Genomic DNA, 15640 nt, shown 5'->3' with positions numbered 1-15640 from the left:
ATCATATGATATGAAATAACTTACAATGATATCATAATATTTCATAGTATACGATATATAATGAAGAACCTGATGTATTCGTTACCAGTGTTAGAGCAATAATTATTACCAAGAAAGCACCCAGAGGACGTCAGAGCGACGTGAAGAAGATGTTTTATTTGTAGTTTCATCATCATTCTGAGTACATGTACCTGTATTGTAGTCTACCACATTATAGTACTAGTACTATAGTACACACAGTATGTAACGTTACTAATATTGTACTATTGTATCATAGTACACGCAGTATTGTAGTAAACGCAGCAATTCTATAGTACACGCAGTATTGTAGTACACGCAACAATACTACAGTACACGCAGTATAGTAGAACATGCAGTATTGTCGTCCAGTCCGCCTCCCTGAGCGCCGCTCTGCGCATGCGCCGCTCTGAAGTTTTGTGTGGGAGTTAGCATTGGGAGCCAGCCAGAGCGCCGCTCTGCGCATGTGCCGCCCTGAAGTTTAGGGTGGGAGCTAGCACAGAGCTAGCATAGAGAGCTAGCACTGGGAGCGTAATGGCGGCCTCGGTGTTGTTGGGCTCTGTGGACAACGGAGGAGGGACCTTCGCGGTTGGAGGCGGCGGCGGCACCGGGAGCGTGTTAGCCGGGAACATTATCGGGCTGGGACCGGCGACTCCGGCGCCCTGGAACCGCTCTGTGGACCGGGCTCTGGACGAAGCCTCGGCCACCGGGAGCCTGAACCTCAGCGCCCGGAAGCTAAAGGAGTTCCCCCGCAGCGCCGCGAACCACGACCTCACGGACACCACCAGGGCCGGTAAGGGGGCCGGAGACCCGGGACCGGGGACCTTGTCTCTCCAGTCCGGTAGCGGCACTCAGACACAGCTCGGGGGCCCTAAAGGTCCAGCAGGAACTTTAAGGGACAGGGAGTGAGGAGCACGGGCCGGTGTTGTGACGAACAGGGTGTCAGAACCCTGAGCTCAACAGACCATAACACAACGATACAGCAGCCCGACAGACCAACATATACAGAATAGAACACCTGGCGCACACACGGAGGTCTTTATGGAGCTTTAACGCTCAATAATATCAACGCAACTAGAGAGAGAGCGAGAGAGATTACACCTGTGAGGAACATGTCAGGTAACAGTTTGTATCGTTACACCTGTGAGGGACATGAACATGTCAGGTAACAGTCTGTTGTTACACCTGTAAGGAACATGTCAGGTAACAATTTGTGTTGTTACACTTCAAACATGTAGGCTAAACTCTGTGTGTGTGTGTGTGTGTGTGTGTGTGTGTGTGTGTGTGTGTGTGTGTGTGTGTCTGTCTATGTGTCTGTGTGCGTGCGTGCGTGTGTCCAGACATGTCCCGTAACCGTCTCTCAGAACTCCCTCTGGACGTTTGTCTCTTCGTGTCTCTGGAGAGTCTGAACCTTTACCAGAACTGTCTGAGGTCTCTACCGGAGAGTCTGCTGAACCTGCAGGCGCTCACCTACCTGAACCTCAGGTAACACACACACCTGAACCTCTGGTAACACACATCTGAACCTCAGGTAACACACACACCTGAACCTCAGGTAACACACACCTGAACCTCTGGTAACACACACCTGAACCTCTGGTAACACACACCTGAACCTCTGGTAACACACACCTGAACCTCTGGTAACACACACAGGAAATGACACAGTATTGAGAGGCGGAGTCTAAACAGAAAAATACTTAAAACTCTCTACCTGTCTCTCCCCCTCTACCTGTCTGTCCTCTACCTGTCTCTCTCTCAGTCGTAACCAGCTCACCTGTCTCCCTGTCGTGGTGTGCCGGCTCCCTCTGAAGGTTCTGATCGCCTGCAACAACAAGCTGGTGTCTCTGCCAGAGGAGGTGGGCCAGCTGAGGCTGCTGACGGAGCTGGTGGGTCTGATACTGTACTGATCAGTACACTGATCACTGTACTGATCACTGTACTGATCACTGTACTGATCACTGTATTGATCACTGTACTGATCACTGTATTGATCACTGTATTGATCACTGTTCTGATCACTGTACTGATCACTGTATTGATCACTGTTCTGATCACTGTATTGATCACTGTACTGATCACTGTATTGATCACTGTTCTGATCACTGTTCTGATCACTGTATTGATCACTGTATTGATCACTGTTCTGATCACTGTACTGATCACTGTACTGATCACTGTCCTGATCAGTACACTTATCAGTGTACTGATCAGTGTATTGATCTAGTGATTGATGTTGACGGCGTCCCCCTGCAGGACGTGAGCTGCAATGAGATCCAGACTCTTCCGTGTCAGGTGGGGCAGCTGGAGGCTCTACGAGACCTGAACATCCGAAGGAACCACCTGGTCCGGCTGCCTCCAGGTACACTCACACTCACACTCACACTCACACACACTCACACACACAGTGTACTCGTACCAAAGCGTGTGTGTGTGCTCAGAGCTGGCGGCGCTCCCTCTGGTGCGTCTGGACTTCTCCTGTAACAAAGTGAGCTGCATCCCGTCCTGCTACCGCCAGCTGTCTCAGCTGCAGAGCATCCTGCTGGACAACAACCCGCTGCAGAGCCCGCCCGCTCAGGTACGCACAGGAAGTGACATCACTCAGCCACGCAGCGCCTGCTGGTGTTCACCGCAGTGTGTGTGTGTGTGTGTGTGTGTGTGTGTAGATCTGCATCAAGGGGAAGGTCCACATATTCAAGTATCTGAACCTGGAGGCCAGCAAGATGACCCCCGACCTCCCAGACTACGACAGACGACCTCTGACCTTCAGCTCCTGGTCAGTTCTGTCTGCTCCGTTTGAACTGAATATGATGATTATTACACAATAAAAGCCCGCTCTGCCACTGATAACCTTCACAATAAGAGCTGGAGGGTGTTTGACTGGCTATGACCTTCACAATAAGAGCTGGAGGGTGTTTGACTGGCTATGACCTTCACAATAAGAGCTGGAGGGTGTTTGACTGGCTGTCTGTCGTCAGTGTGGATGAGCTGTACCCCGGCCGGCCGTACGGAGCGCTGGACTCTGGCTTCAACAGCGTCGACAGCGGAGACAAGAGATGGTCGGGGAACGAGGTCAGAGACACACACACACGTCCTATCCTCTATTTCCTGTCTGTGTGTGAGCTCACTTCCTGTCTGTCCAGCCCACAGAGGAGCTGTCAGAGCTGCCGCTCAGAGTGGCCGAGATCAGCCGAGAGCAGAGACAGCGAGGAGGAGCGCTGCTGGCTAACGGCACACGTGAGTTCTTCACCTTCAGAGGAGGACGGTCCTCAGTGGAAATGTGATTACTCAGAGAGAACTCTCTCTCCAGATGTGGAGCTGGAGCAGATAGACTTCATAGACAGCTGTGCGGAGGAGGAGGAGCGGGGCAGGGGGGCAGGAGGCCGGGACAGCGTCAGCCTGAGCTCTCAGTTCATGGCCTACATCGAGAGACGCATCACCAGAGAGGTAACCCAGCAGCAGTCTGGTCCCTGCACGGTTCCAGATGTAGTTTATTTTGAAAGGCTCTGTGTGACTTCCTGTCTGTGTTTCCAGGGTTCTCCTGTGAAAAGCAACTCTAGGACAGAAGACACCAGGAGACACAACAGGTACCGTCACACAACTAAGAATTACTGACAAACCACATGCTGCCTGTCTACTAACTCTGAACTGTCTCACACCCTGTCTGCCTGTCTGTAGGAGTGTGGTCGATGGTGTTACAGCGCCCTCTACTGCCCACAGCCAGGTAACACCTCAAAGCAGCTGGGTCATGTTTGTTTGACCACCAGGGATACATCTCAGCTACTCATGTCTGTCTGTCTGTCTGTCCCTCTGTCCGTCTGTCTGTCTGTCCCTCTGTCTGTCTGTCCCTCTGTCTGTCTGTCCCTCCCTCCCTCAGAGAGGTGTTGTAGCTCCAGGCGGGGTGGAGAGGATGAGGAGGGAGGCTCAGCTTGCTGCTTTGAGGTACGACGAAGAGAGACACAAGAATCGACCTCTGCAAAGAGACTCCAGCACCAGCAACACGAAGGTACCAGTCTAACCAGTCACTCACCAGTCTAACCAGTCACTCACTAGTCTAACCAGTCACTCACTAGTCTAACCAGTCACTCACTAGTCTAACCAGTCACTCACCAGTCTAACCAGTCACTCACTAGTCTAACCAGTCACTCACCAGTCTAACCAGTCACTCACTAGTCTAACCAGTCACTCACTAGTCTAACCAGTCACTCACCAGTCTAACCAGTCACTCACTAGTCTAACCAGTCACTCACCAGTCTAACCAGTCACTCACTAGTATAACTAGTCACTCACCAGTCTAACCAGTCACTCACTAGTCTAACCAGTCACTCACTAGTATAACTAGTCACTCACCAGTCTAACCAGTCACTCACTAGTCTAACCAGTCACTCACCAGTCTAACCAGTCACTCACTAGTCTAACCAGTCACTCACCAGTCTAACCAGTCACTCACTAGTATAACTAGTCACTCACCAGTCTAACCAGTCACTCACTAGTCTAACCAGTCACTCACCAGTCTAACCAGTCACTCACCAGTCTAACCAGTCACTCACTAGTCTAACCAGTCACTCACCAGTCTAACCAGTCACTCACTAGTATAACTAGTCACTCACCAGTCTAACCAGTCACTCACTAGTATAACTAGTCACTCACCAGTCTAACCAGTCACTCACCAGTCTAACCAGTCACTCACTAGTATAACTAGTCACTCACCAGTCTCACCAGTCTAACCAGTCACTCACTAGTCTAACCAGTCACTCACCAGTCTAACCAGTCACTCACTAGTATAACTAGTCACTCACCAGTCTAACCAGTCACTCACTAGTTTAACCAGTCACTCACTAGTATAACTAGTCACTCACCAGTCTCACCAGTCTAACCAGTCACTCACTAGTCTAACCAGTCACTCACCAGTCTAACCAGTCACTCACTAGTATAACTAGTCACTCACCAGTCTAACCAGTCACTCACTAGTTTAACCAGCACCAGCAACACGAAGGTACCAGTCTAACCAGTCACTCACCAGTCTAACCAGTCACTCACTAGTCTAACCAGTCACTCACTAGTCTAACCAGTCACTCACCAGTCTAACCAGTCACTCACTAGTCTAACCAGTCACTCACCAGTCTAACCAGTCACTCACCAGTCTAACCAGTCACTCACTAGTATAACTAGTCATAAATCAGTGTTTAGAGGCTCACAGAGAACATCAGAAGGTTTCTGTCTTTGTTTTTCAGCATAAAACATCTCAGAGTCCAACACAGTCCAGTCCAGACAGTGAGGTAAGACTCCACCACAGACACGTACGTCACCACAGACACGTACGCCACCACAGACACGTACGTCACCACAGACACGTACGCCACCACAGACACGTACGCCACCACAGACACGTACGCCACCACCAACGCGTACACCACCACAGACGCGTACACCACCACAGACGCGTACGCCACCACAGACGCGTGCGCCACCACAGGCGCGTACGCCACCACAGACGCGTACGCCACCACAGACGCGTACGCCACCACCGACGCGTACGTCACCACAGGCGCAGACGTCACCACAGACACGTACGTCACCACAGGCGCGTACGCCACCACAGACACGTACGCCACCACAGACACGTACACCACCACAGACACGTTCGGTACCGCAGACGTGTGCGTCACCACAGACACGTACGTCACCACAGACACGTACGTCACCACTGACGTGTTCGGTACCGCAGGCGCGTACGCCACCACAGACACGTACGCCACCACAGACACGTCTGTCACCACAGACACGTACGTCACCACTGACGCGTTCGGTACCGCAGACGCGTGCGCCACCACAGACACGTACGCCACCACAGACACGTACGTCACCACTGACACGTACGTCACCACTGACACGTTCGTCCGCATGTTGAAGGTGTGAAGGGTTTCCAGGAGTGAACGTAGAGACTCAGAGTCTCGGTGGAGATCCTGGACAACTTCTTTCATTCTGTCAGAATCAGATTGGTTGTTTTAGCCCCACCCCTCCCAATGTAGGCCACGCCCCTCCATGAATGTTCACCTCCTGTCTGTCTGTCCGTGTGTGTTCAGAATGTCTACCCCTCCAGACGCTCCACCCACACAGACGACTCCGCCCTTTTCATGGTAAGAATTTGGCCCCGCCCCCAAAACGCTACTAACAACGAAAAGGAAACGAAAATCTGAACAAAATGAATCGTCCGCACAGGAAACTGCATCGCGTTTCCTGTAGCTGTTTCAGAATAAAAGCATGTGGAACGCTTTAAATCACACATGGTAGTAGAAGTATGACAGAGGTACACATGGTAGTAGAAGTATGACAGAGGTACACATGAGTAGTAGTAGTAGTATGACAGAGGTACACATGAGTAGTAGAAGTATGACAGAGGTACACATGGTAGTAGTAGTATGACAGAGGTACACATGGTAGTAGAAGTATGACAGAGGTACACATGGTAGTAGTAGTATGACAGAGGTACACATGGTAGTAGTAGTATGACAGAGGTACACATGGTAGTAGTAGTATGACAGAGGTACACATGGTAGTAGTAGTATGACAGAGGTACACATGGTAGTAGAAGTATGACAGAGGTACACATGGTAGTAGTAGTATGACAGAGGTACACATGGTAGTAGTAGTATGACAGAGGTACACATGGTAGTAGTAGTATGACAGAGGTACACATGGTAGTAGTAGTATGACAGAGGTACACATGGTAGTAGAAGTATGACAGAGGTACACATGGTAGTAGTAGTATGACAGAGGTACACATGGTAGTAGTAGTATGACAGAGGTACACATGGTAGTAGTAGTATGACAGAGGTACACATGGTAGTAGAAGTATGACAGAGGTACACATGGTAGTAGTAGTATGACAGAGGTACACATGGTAGTAGTAGTATGACAGAGGTACACATGGTAGTAGAAGTATGACAGAGGTACACATGGTAGTAGTAGTATGACAGAGGTACACATGGTAGTAGTAGTATGACAGAGGTACACATGGTAGTAGAAGTATGACAGAGGTACACATGGTAGTAGTAGTACCCCTTGTAAGTACCTTCAGACACCTGTCCCCTCATTCACTCATTCATCATCGTCCCTTCGCTCCTGCTGGTCTGTAGTTTCTGTTGTTGAGGAGAACAGTTTGTATTGTTCATGTAACCTAAACTTTCTTCTTCATTATGAATACAATCAAGATATCAAAACTAAATCTTCTTCTTCTTCTTCTTCTTCTTCTTCATACTTTATTCTTCCTTTCATCAACTTTGATTTTCTTCTTGTTCTTTTTATATTTGTCTTTTCTTCACTTTCTCTTTAGTTTGTTCCTCCTATTTTACCTCCATTCCTGCCTGTCCCTCTGCCTGTCTGTCCCCTATCTCTGCCTGTCTGTCCCTCTATCTCTGCCTGTCTGTCCCTCTATCTCTGCCTGTCTGTCCCTCTATCTCTGCCTGTCTGTCCCTCTATCTCTGCCTGTCTGTCCATCTATCTCTGCCTGTCTGTCCCTCTATCTCTGCCTGTCTGTCCATCTATCTCTGCCTGTCTGTCCCTCTATCTCTGCCTGTCTGTCCCTCTATCTCTGCCTGTCTGTCCCTCTATCTCTGCCTGTCTGTCCCTCTATCTCTGCCTGTCTGTCCCTCTATCTCTGCCTGTCTGTCCCTCTATCTCTGCCTGTCTGTCCCTCTATCTCTGCCTGTCTGTCCCTCTATCTCTGCCTGTCTGTCCCTCTATCTCTGCCTGTCTGTCCCTCTATCTCTGCCTGTCTGTCCATCTATCTCTGCCTGTCTGTCCCTCTATCTCTGCCTGTCTGTCCCTCTATCTCTGCCTGTCTGTCCCTCTATCTCTGCCTGTCTGTCCCTCTATCTCTGCCTGCCTGTCCCTCTATCTCTGCCTGCCTGTCCCTCTATCTCTGCCTGTCTGTCCCTCTATCTCTGCCTGTCTGTCCCTCTATCTCTGCCTGTCTGTCCCTCTATCTCTGCCTGTCTGTCCCTCTATCTCTGCCTGTCTGTCCCTCTATCTCTGCCTGTCTGTCCCTCTATCTCTGCCTGTCTGTCCCTCTATCTCTGCCTGTCTGTCCCTCTATCTCTGCCTGTCTGTCCCTCTATCTCTGCCTGTCTGTCCCTCTATCTCTGCCTGTCTGTCCCTCTATCTCTGCCTGTCTGTCCCTCTATCTCTGCCTGTCTGTCCCTCTATCTCTGCCTGTCTGTCCATCTATCTCTGCCTGTCTGTCCATCTATCTCTGCCTGTCTGTCCCTCTATCTCTGCCTGTCTGTCCCTCTATCTCTGCCTGTCTGTCCCTCTATCTCTGCCTGCCTGTCCCTCTATCTCTGCCTGCCTGTCCCTCTATCTCTGCCTGTCTGTCCCTCTGCCTGCCTGTCCCTCTATCTCTGCCTGTCTGTCCCTCTGCCTGTCTGTCCCTCTGCCTGTGTGTCTCAGTGTGTTCTGGTGTTTGAGACAGACTTTAACACAAACACTATAAAGAGGCGTCCTTGTTCACACAGACAGGTTTGTGTCTTTAGTGTGTCCACTGTTGTCTTCTCGTCTCTATCTGCAGACTCTACTTTCGTCTGTAGACCTCATGGAGCTGATCTCAGTCAGTAGAGTCTGTAGACCTCATGGAGCTGATCTCAGTCAGTAGAGTCTGTAGACCTCATGGAGCTGATCTCAGTCAGTAGAGTCTGTAGACCTCATGGAGCTGATCTCAGTCAGTAGAGTCTGTAGACCTCATGGAGCTGATCTCAGTCAGTAGAGTCTGTAGACCTCATGGAGCTGATCTCAGTCAGTAGAGTCTGTAGACCTCATGGAGCTGATCTCAGTCAGTATGGGTGGTGGAGAATAAGTCACATGACTGATCAGCTGACATGACAGAGACATGAAGACAACGGAGACCTGTCTGCCTCCTGTCTGTCTGCCTGCCTCCTGTCTGTCTGCCTGCCTCCTGTCTGTCTGTCTGCCTCCTGTCTGTCTGCCTGCCTCCTGTCTGTCTGTCTGCCTCCTGTCTGTCTGCCTGCCTCCTGTCTGACTTCCTGCCTCCTGTCTGACTTCCTGCCTCCTGTCTGTCTGCCTGCCTCCTGTCTGTCTGCCTGCCTCCTGTCTGTCTGTCTGCCTCCTGTCTGTCTGCCTGCCTCCTGTCTGACTTCCTGTCTGTCTTTGGTTCCTAATGTCTGTGTATCTTTCCTCACATGAGTGCAGTGCGTGTCCTGTGTTGTGTCTCTGAGTGTGTCGTGTCCTGTGTTGTGTCTCTGAGTGTGTCGTGTCCTGTGTTGTGTCTCTGAGTGTGTCGTGTCCTGTGTTGTGTCTCTGAGTGTGTCGTGTCCTGTGTTGTGTCTCTGAGTGTGTCGTGTCCTGTGTTGTGTCTCTGAGTGTGTCGTGTCCTGTGTTGTGTCTCTGAGTGTGTCGTGTCCTGTGTTGTGTCTCTGAGGGTGTCGTGTCCTGTGTTGTGTCTCTGAGGGTGTCGTGTCTCTGAGTGTGTCGTGTCCTGTGTTGTGTCTCTGAGGGTGTCGTGTCCTGTGTTGTGTCTCTGAGGGTGTCGTGTCCTGTGTTGTGTCTCTGAGGGTGTCGTGTCTCTGAGTGTGTCGTGTCCTGTGTTGTGTCTCTGAGTGTGTCGTGTCCTGTGTTGTGTCTCTGAGGGTGACGTGTCCTGTGTTGTGTCTCTGCAGGGCGAGGACAGAGCGGCTCTGTCTCCAACAGGTGAGACCATGCTGTGAGGACTCGTCCCGTTTCACTGGACCGGTTCTATCGTCTGATCTTCTGTCTTTTTTTTTCCCAGCCAATCAGTCGCCTTCGTACCCCAGCTCGGGGGGCGTGGCCTCCTGTCGGTCAGCCGGCATGAGACCAGAGAGCTTCCTGTTTCGTCTCGGCCAGAAAGAAGAGAAGAGGAAAGGTGAGGCGTTCCTGCGCAGCCGGTAAATCACAAATTCAGATCGTACTCGTTGTCGACGGATTGCCTCCACATGGCTCTCAACATGGCCGAACCGGGAGTAGAAGCTAACAACGCTAACGGCGTTCATCAGCTGTGACCTCACCGAGCGACCACCTGGTCCCAATATCGATTCTACCTGTTCAACCTGTTCTATTCAATCTACCTGGTTCTACCTGGTTCTAGCTGGTTCTACCTGCGGTTCCACTGAGGACTCGGTGTGCTCCTCTGGTCCTCAGGTGAAGCTGCTCAGGTGCAGGAGCCTCCTGCTGCTGCTCTGCTGGGACCCGACGCTGAGCTGGTGGAGCAGCTCAGGAAGGTTGGTACCAGGTCCTCCAGGTGTCTCACTCTACCTGTCTCACTCTCTGCCTGTCTGTCTCTACCTGTCTCACTTTCCACCTGTCTCACTCTCTACCTGTCTGCCTCTCACCTGTCTGTCTCTCTACCTGTCTGCCTCTCTACCTGTCTGCCTGTCTGCCTCTCTACCTGTCTGCCTCTACCTGTCTGTCGCTCTACATGTCTGTCTCTCACCTGTCTGTCTCTCTACCTGTCTGCCTCTACATGTCTGTCTCTCTACATGTCTGTCTCTCTACATGTCTGTCTCTCTACATGTCTGTCTCTCACCTGTCTGTCTCTCTACCTGTCTGCCTCTACCTGTCTGCCTCTCTACCTGTCTGCCTCTCTACCTGTCTGCCTCTCTACATGTCTGCCTCTCTACATGTCTGTCTCTACATGTCTGCCTCTCACCTGTCTGTCTCTCTACCTGTCTGCCTCTCACCTGTCTGTCTCTACCTGTCTGTCTCTACCTGTCTGTCTCTCACCTGTCTGTCTCTCTGTCCAGAACATCGAGGCTCGCCTGAAGGTGTCGTTGCCTATCGACCTGGGAGCCGCTCTGACAGACGGCGTGGTCCTCTGTCACCTGGCCAATCACGTGAGGCCTCGGTCCGTCCCCAGCATCCACGTCCCCTCCCCCGCCGTGGTGAGTGTTGTTGTTGTTGTTGTTGTTGTTGTTGCTGCTCTGGTCATTGTTATGACTCTGGTTCTGTGTCCTGCAGCCTAAACTCACGATGGCCAAATGTCGACGGAACGTTGAGAACTTCCTGGAGGCGTGTTGCAGGATCGGCGTTCCACAGGTGAGTCACCTGGGACCCTGTTGTTGACCAGGCCTGAGGTCAGGGAAAACCTGGAACAGTCATGGAGTTTCAAATGGTGAAACCATGTGAATCTGGTTTAAAGTCACGTGAATCTGGTTTAAAGTCACGTGAATCTGGTTTAAAGTCACGTGAATCTGGTTTAAAGTCACGTGAATCTGGTTTAAAGTCACGTAAATCTGGTTTAAAGTCACGTGAATCTGGTTTAAAGTCACGTGAGTCTGGTTTAAAGTCACGTGAGTCTGGTTTAAAGTCACGTGAGTCTGGTTTAAAGTCACGTGAGTCTGGTTTAAAGTCACGTGAGTCTGGTTTAAAGCCACGTGAGTCTGGTTTAAAGCCACGTGAATCTGGTTTAAAGTCACGTGAATCTGGTTTAAAGTCACGTGAATCTGGTTTAAAGTCACGCGACTCTGGTTTAAAGTCACGTAAATCTGGTTTAAAGTCACGTGAATCTGGTTTAAAGTCACGTGAGTCTGGTTTAAAGCCACGTGAGTCTGGTTTAAAGCCACGTGAGTCTGGTTTAAAGCCACGTGAGTGTGGTTTAAAGCCACGTGAATCTGGTTTAAAGCCACGTGAATCTGGTTTAAAGCCACGTGAGTCTGGTTTAAAACCATGTGAATCTGGTTTAAAGCCACGTAAATCTGGTTTAAAGTCATGTGAATCTGGTTTAAAGCCACGTGAGTCTGGTTTAAAGTCACATGAATCTGGTTTAAAGCCACGTGAGTCTGGTTTAAAGCCACGTAAATCTGGTTTAAAGCCACGTGAGTCTGGTTTAAAACCACGTGAATCTGGTTTAAAGCCACGTGAATCTGGTTTAAAGCCACGTGAGTCTGGTTTAAAGCCACGTGAGTCTGGTTTAAAACCATTTGAATCTGGTTTAAAGTCACGTGAATCTGGTTTAAAGCCACGTGAGTCTGGTTTAAAACCATTTGAATCTGGTTTAAAACCATTTGAATCTGGTTTAAAGTCACGTGAATCTGGTTTAAAGCTATGTGAGTCTGGTTTAAAGCCATGTGAATCTGGTTTAAAGCCACGTGAATCTGGTTTAAAGCCATGTGAATCTGGTTTAAAGCCATGTGAATCTGGTTTAAAGCCATGTGAATCTGGTCATGTGTCTAAACCCTGGAGGTCACAAAGAATGCGTGAGGCGATGGATCAGGTGGGCGTGGCCTCTGTGACATCACCGTCTGCTTCTCCTCAACTAACAATTTTCTTTCTTCTCTTTCATCTTCCCTTCGCCTTCCATGAATCCGTTTATTCTTTATGATTTATTCTGTCCATCCTCACGTCCCCGCCCCTTCAGGACTGTCTGTGCTCATTAGGGGAGGTCCTGGAGGGGGTGGGCGGCGGCCTGTACGTGACAGTGGGCGTGTTGCTCTCTATGGCCCCGCCCCTTGGCGGCCCCTCCCCTCGGGTTCAGCTGGCGGGCTTCGTCCTCTTCTACCTGTCCGTCATGTCGGCGCTGTGCGCCATCTATGCTCACCTGGCACCGCACGTCTGAGCCCACCTGATCAGAAGTACCTCGGTTCACCCAGATAACTATAAGTAAGAGTCACGGCCCAGACAAGAGGACCTCGTTGGTTTCATAGACTTCTATACAACCAGAGGAGTCACCCCCTGGTGGTCAGGAGAGAATGCAGCTACAACACATGAAGCATAGACTTCTATACAACCAGAGCAGTCGCCCCCTGGTGGTCAGGAGAGAGAATGCAGCTTTAAGACATGAAGCATAGACTTCTATACAACCAGAGGAGTCGCCCCCCTGGTGGTCAGGAGAGAGAATGCAGCTTTAACACATGAAGCATAGACTTCTATACAACCAGAGGAGTCGCCCCCTGGTGGTCAGGAGAGAGAATGCAGCTACAACACATGAAGCATAGACTTCTATACAACCAGAGGAGTCGCCCCCTGGTGGTCAGGAGAGAGAATGCAGCTTTAAGACATGAAGCATAGACTTCTATACAACCAGAGGAGTCGCCCCCCTGGTGGTCAGGAGAGAGAATGCAGCTTTAACACATGAAGCATAGACTTCTATACAACCAGAGGAGTCGCCCCTTGGTGGTCAGGAGAGAGAATGCAGCTACAACACATGAAGCATAGACTTCTATACAACCAGAGGAGTCGCCCCCTGGTGGTCAGGAGAGAGAATGCAGCTTTAAGACATGAAGCATAGACTTCTATACAACCAGAGGAGTCGCCCCCCTGGTGGTCAGGAGAGAGAATGCAGCTTTAACACATGAAGCATAGACTTCTATACAACCAGAGGAGTCGCCCCCTGGTGGTCAGGAGAGAGAATGCAGCTACAACACATGAAGCATAGACTTCTATACCACCAGAGGAGTCGCCCCCTGGTGGGCAGGAGAGAATACAGCTACAATACATGAAGCATAGACTTCTATACAACCAGAGGAGTCGCCCCCTGGTGGGCAGGAGAGAATGCAGCTACAATACATGAAGCATAGACTTCTATACAACCAGAGGAGTCGCCCCCTGGTGGTTAGGAGAGAATGTAGCATTAGGTTCTAGTTTCTTAGGTTCTAGTCTCTGTAGTCTGAGGTTGTAGTCTCTGAGGCTGTGTGATAATAACTAGAGGATGTTATGGGATGTCATCACTAGAGGACGTTATGTGATGATGTCATAACGAGAGGACGTTATGTGATGATGTCATAACGAGAGGACGTTATGTGATGATGTCATAACGAGAGGACGTTATGTGATGATGTCATAACGAGAGGACGTTATGTGATGATGTCATAACTAGAGGACGTTATGTGATGTCATAACTAGAGGACGTTGTGTGATGATGTCATGACTAGAGGACTTTATGTGATGATGTCATAACTAGAGGACGTTATGTGATGATGTCATAACTAGAGGACGTTATGTGATGATGTCATAACTAGAGGACGTTATGTGATGATGTCATAACTAGAGGACTTTATGTGATGTCATAACTAGAGGACGTTATGTGATGTCATAACTAGAGGACGTTATGTGATGTCATAACTAGAGGACGTTATGTGATGTCATAATTAGAGGACGTTATGTGATGTCATAACTAGAGGACGTTATGTGATGTCATAACTAGAGGACGTTATGTGATGTCATAACTAGAGGACGTTATGTGATGTCATAACTAGAGGACGTTATGTGATGTCATAACTAGAGGACGTTATGTGATGATATCATAACGAGAGGAAAATCTAAACTATATTATTAATATATAACTCTCGATTTATTGGTTAAAATACAACATAGTCATGGTTTTGAACATTTTAATGTTATTTAACATGAATATAGAATAAACAGACATTATTTACCATTAATATATCTCAAAATATACAAATATGTTGTTGAACATTATATAAAATATGAATTTTATTTAACATGACTATATGAATATATTATTTAACATAAACATATAACTTGTTTAACATGAATATCTAATATATTATTTAACATTATGTTATGGTTATGTATCATTAATGATATATTAAGTCCTTTCTCACCTTTCTTTCCTCCATCAGTTCATTTTGTTTATCCATCCTTTGTGTTGCCATGGTTAGTGTTGAGTTGCTCTTTATTTTTGTTTCCATCCGTTGACCCCGCCCCTTTTCTTTTGTCCTGCCTTGTGTCTTCTTCTGTGGTGTCCGTCTCCGTAGACTCAGCTGTGTCTTCCTCTACACATCTTGGAGGAGCGAGGGCTCCCCCTGGTGGCCGGGACCGTCAGCGCCCTGCTGGAGCTGGCCCCGCCCCGCCACCCCGTCGCCACGACAAGCACCACGCCTGGTCCGCCCGCCAGCATGTAGACGCCACCACACACGCTCAGTCCACTTCCTGTTCCAACCAGTCCACTTCCTGTTCTGCTCAGACCACTTCCTGTTCCAACCAGTCCACTTCCTGTTCCAACCAGTCCACTACCTGTTCTGCTCAGACCACTTCCTGTTCCAACCAGTCCACTTCCTGTTCCAACCAGTCCACTACCTGTTCTGCTCGGACCAGTTCCTGTTCCAATCAGTCTACTTCCTGTCACGCTCAGTCCACTTCCTGTTAGTTTGTTTCAAAGGATCTGATGGAGAAACAAGTTCAAAAGCTCACAAGAAGTTTAAGCGTTGTAAGGGTCTTCATCAGAACCGTCTCAACAGGAAGTGGAACTTGTAATTAGCTTGACGTGATGAACATTCCTCCACGTTAACTAACTGAATGTCTTGTTACACAACTCACAATTGTGTCGGATATTTAGACACTAAACATTGAAACTTTAAAAACTAGATTAAGGGAACTCTAATGTAGCTCAGTGCTAATGTAGCTCAATGCTAATGTTCTTGTGAAACAGTTGAGCCTGAAAATTAAATGTGTGTTGCTGCTAATTGCTAACAATAGCTAACATTTATTAACATGACACTAAAATAGCTCTCTGCTAATGATAGCTAAGATTCTCAGCCTTGTTGCTAACACGGCTAGCTGTAAATATAAACCAATACTAATTACTTTAGGTATCAAGCTAAGGTAAAGCTTGTTCAATGACAGTGCACAT

General features: G+C 49.0%; 1 protein-coding gene across 5 annotated transcripts; it reads left to right on the top strand.

Annotated features, from left to right (window-relative positions):
* The first annotated feature begins 533 nt into the window (after positions 1-533).
* Positions 534-15059, top strand: lrch3 (leucine-rich repeats and calponin homology (CH) domain containing 3). 5 transcript variants are annotated; one of them, XM_068585091.1, is made up of 21 exons: positions 534-811; positions 1359-1503; positions 1781-1907; positions 2275-2380; positions 2460-2596; positions 2685-2794; positions 2997-3090; positions 3162-3255; positions 3329-3465; positions 3553-3605; positions 3697-3742; positions 3896-4024; positions 5253-5297; positions 8470-8538; positions 9693-9723; positions 9803-9916; positions 10192-10271; positions 10794-10931; positions 11008-11085; positions 12407-12648; positions 14766-14854. In XM_068585091.1, the coding sequence occupies exons 1-20, from the start codon at positions 553-555 to the stop codon at positions 12602-12604; spliced, it is 2190 nt and encodes a 729-aa protein (XP_068441192.1). In that variant the 5' UTR covers positions 534-552; the 3' UTR covers positions 12605-12648; positions 14766-14854. The 5 variants fall into 5 exon arrangements, with proteins under 5 accessions (XP_068441192.1, XP_068441191.1, XP_068441193.1 ...); XM_068585090.1 differs by lacking the exon at positions 14766-14854 and adding an exon at positions 14631-14716; XM_068585092.1 differs by lacking the exons at positions 8470-8538; positions 14766-14854 and adding exons at positions 6105-6158; positions 14631-14716.
* The last annotated feature ends 581 nt before the right edge of the window (positions 15060-15640 follow it).

This window comes from Clinocottus analis, unplaced genomic scaffold (genome assembly GCF_023055335.1).
Source record: "Clinocottus analis isolate CAN_PGR_092001 unplaced genomic scaffold, fCliAna1.0.p SCAF_2, whole genome shotgun sequence".
NCBI classification, from domain to species: domain Eukaryota; kingdom Metazoa; phylum Chordata; class Actinopteri; order Perciformes; family Cottidae; genus Clinocottus; species Clinocottus analis.
This window is presented reverse-complemented; position numbering and strand designations above follow the sequence as displayed.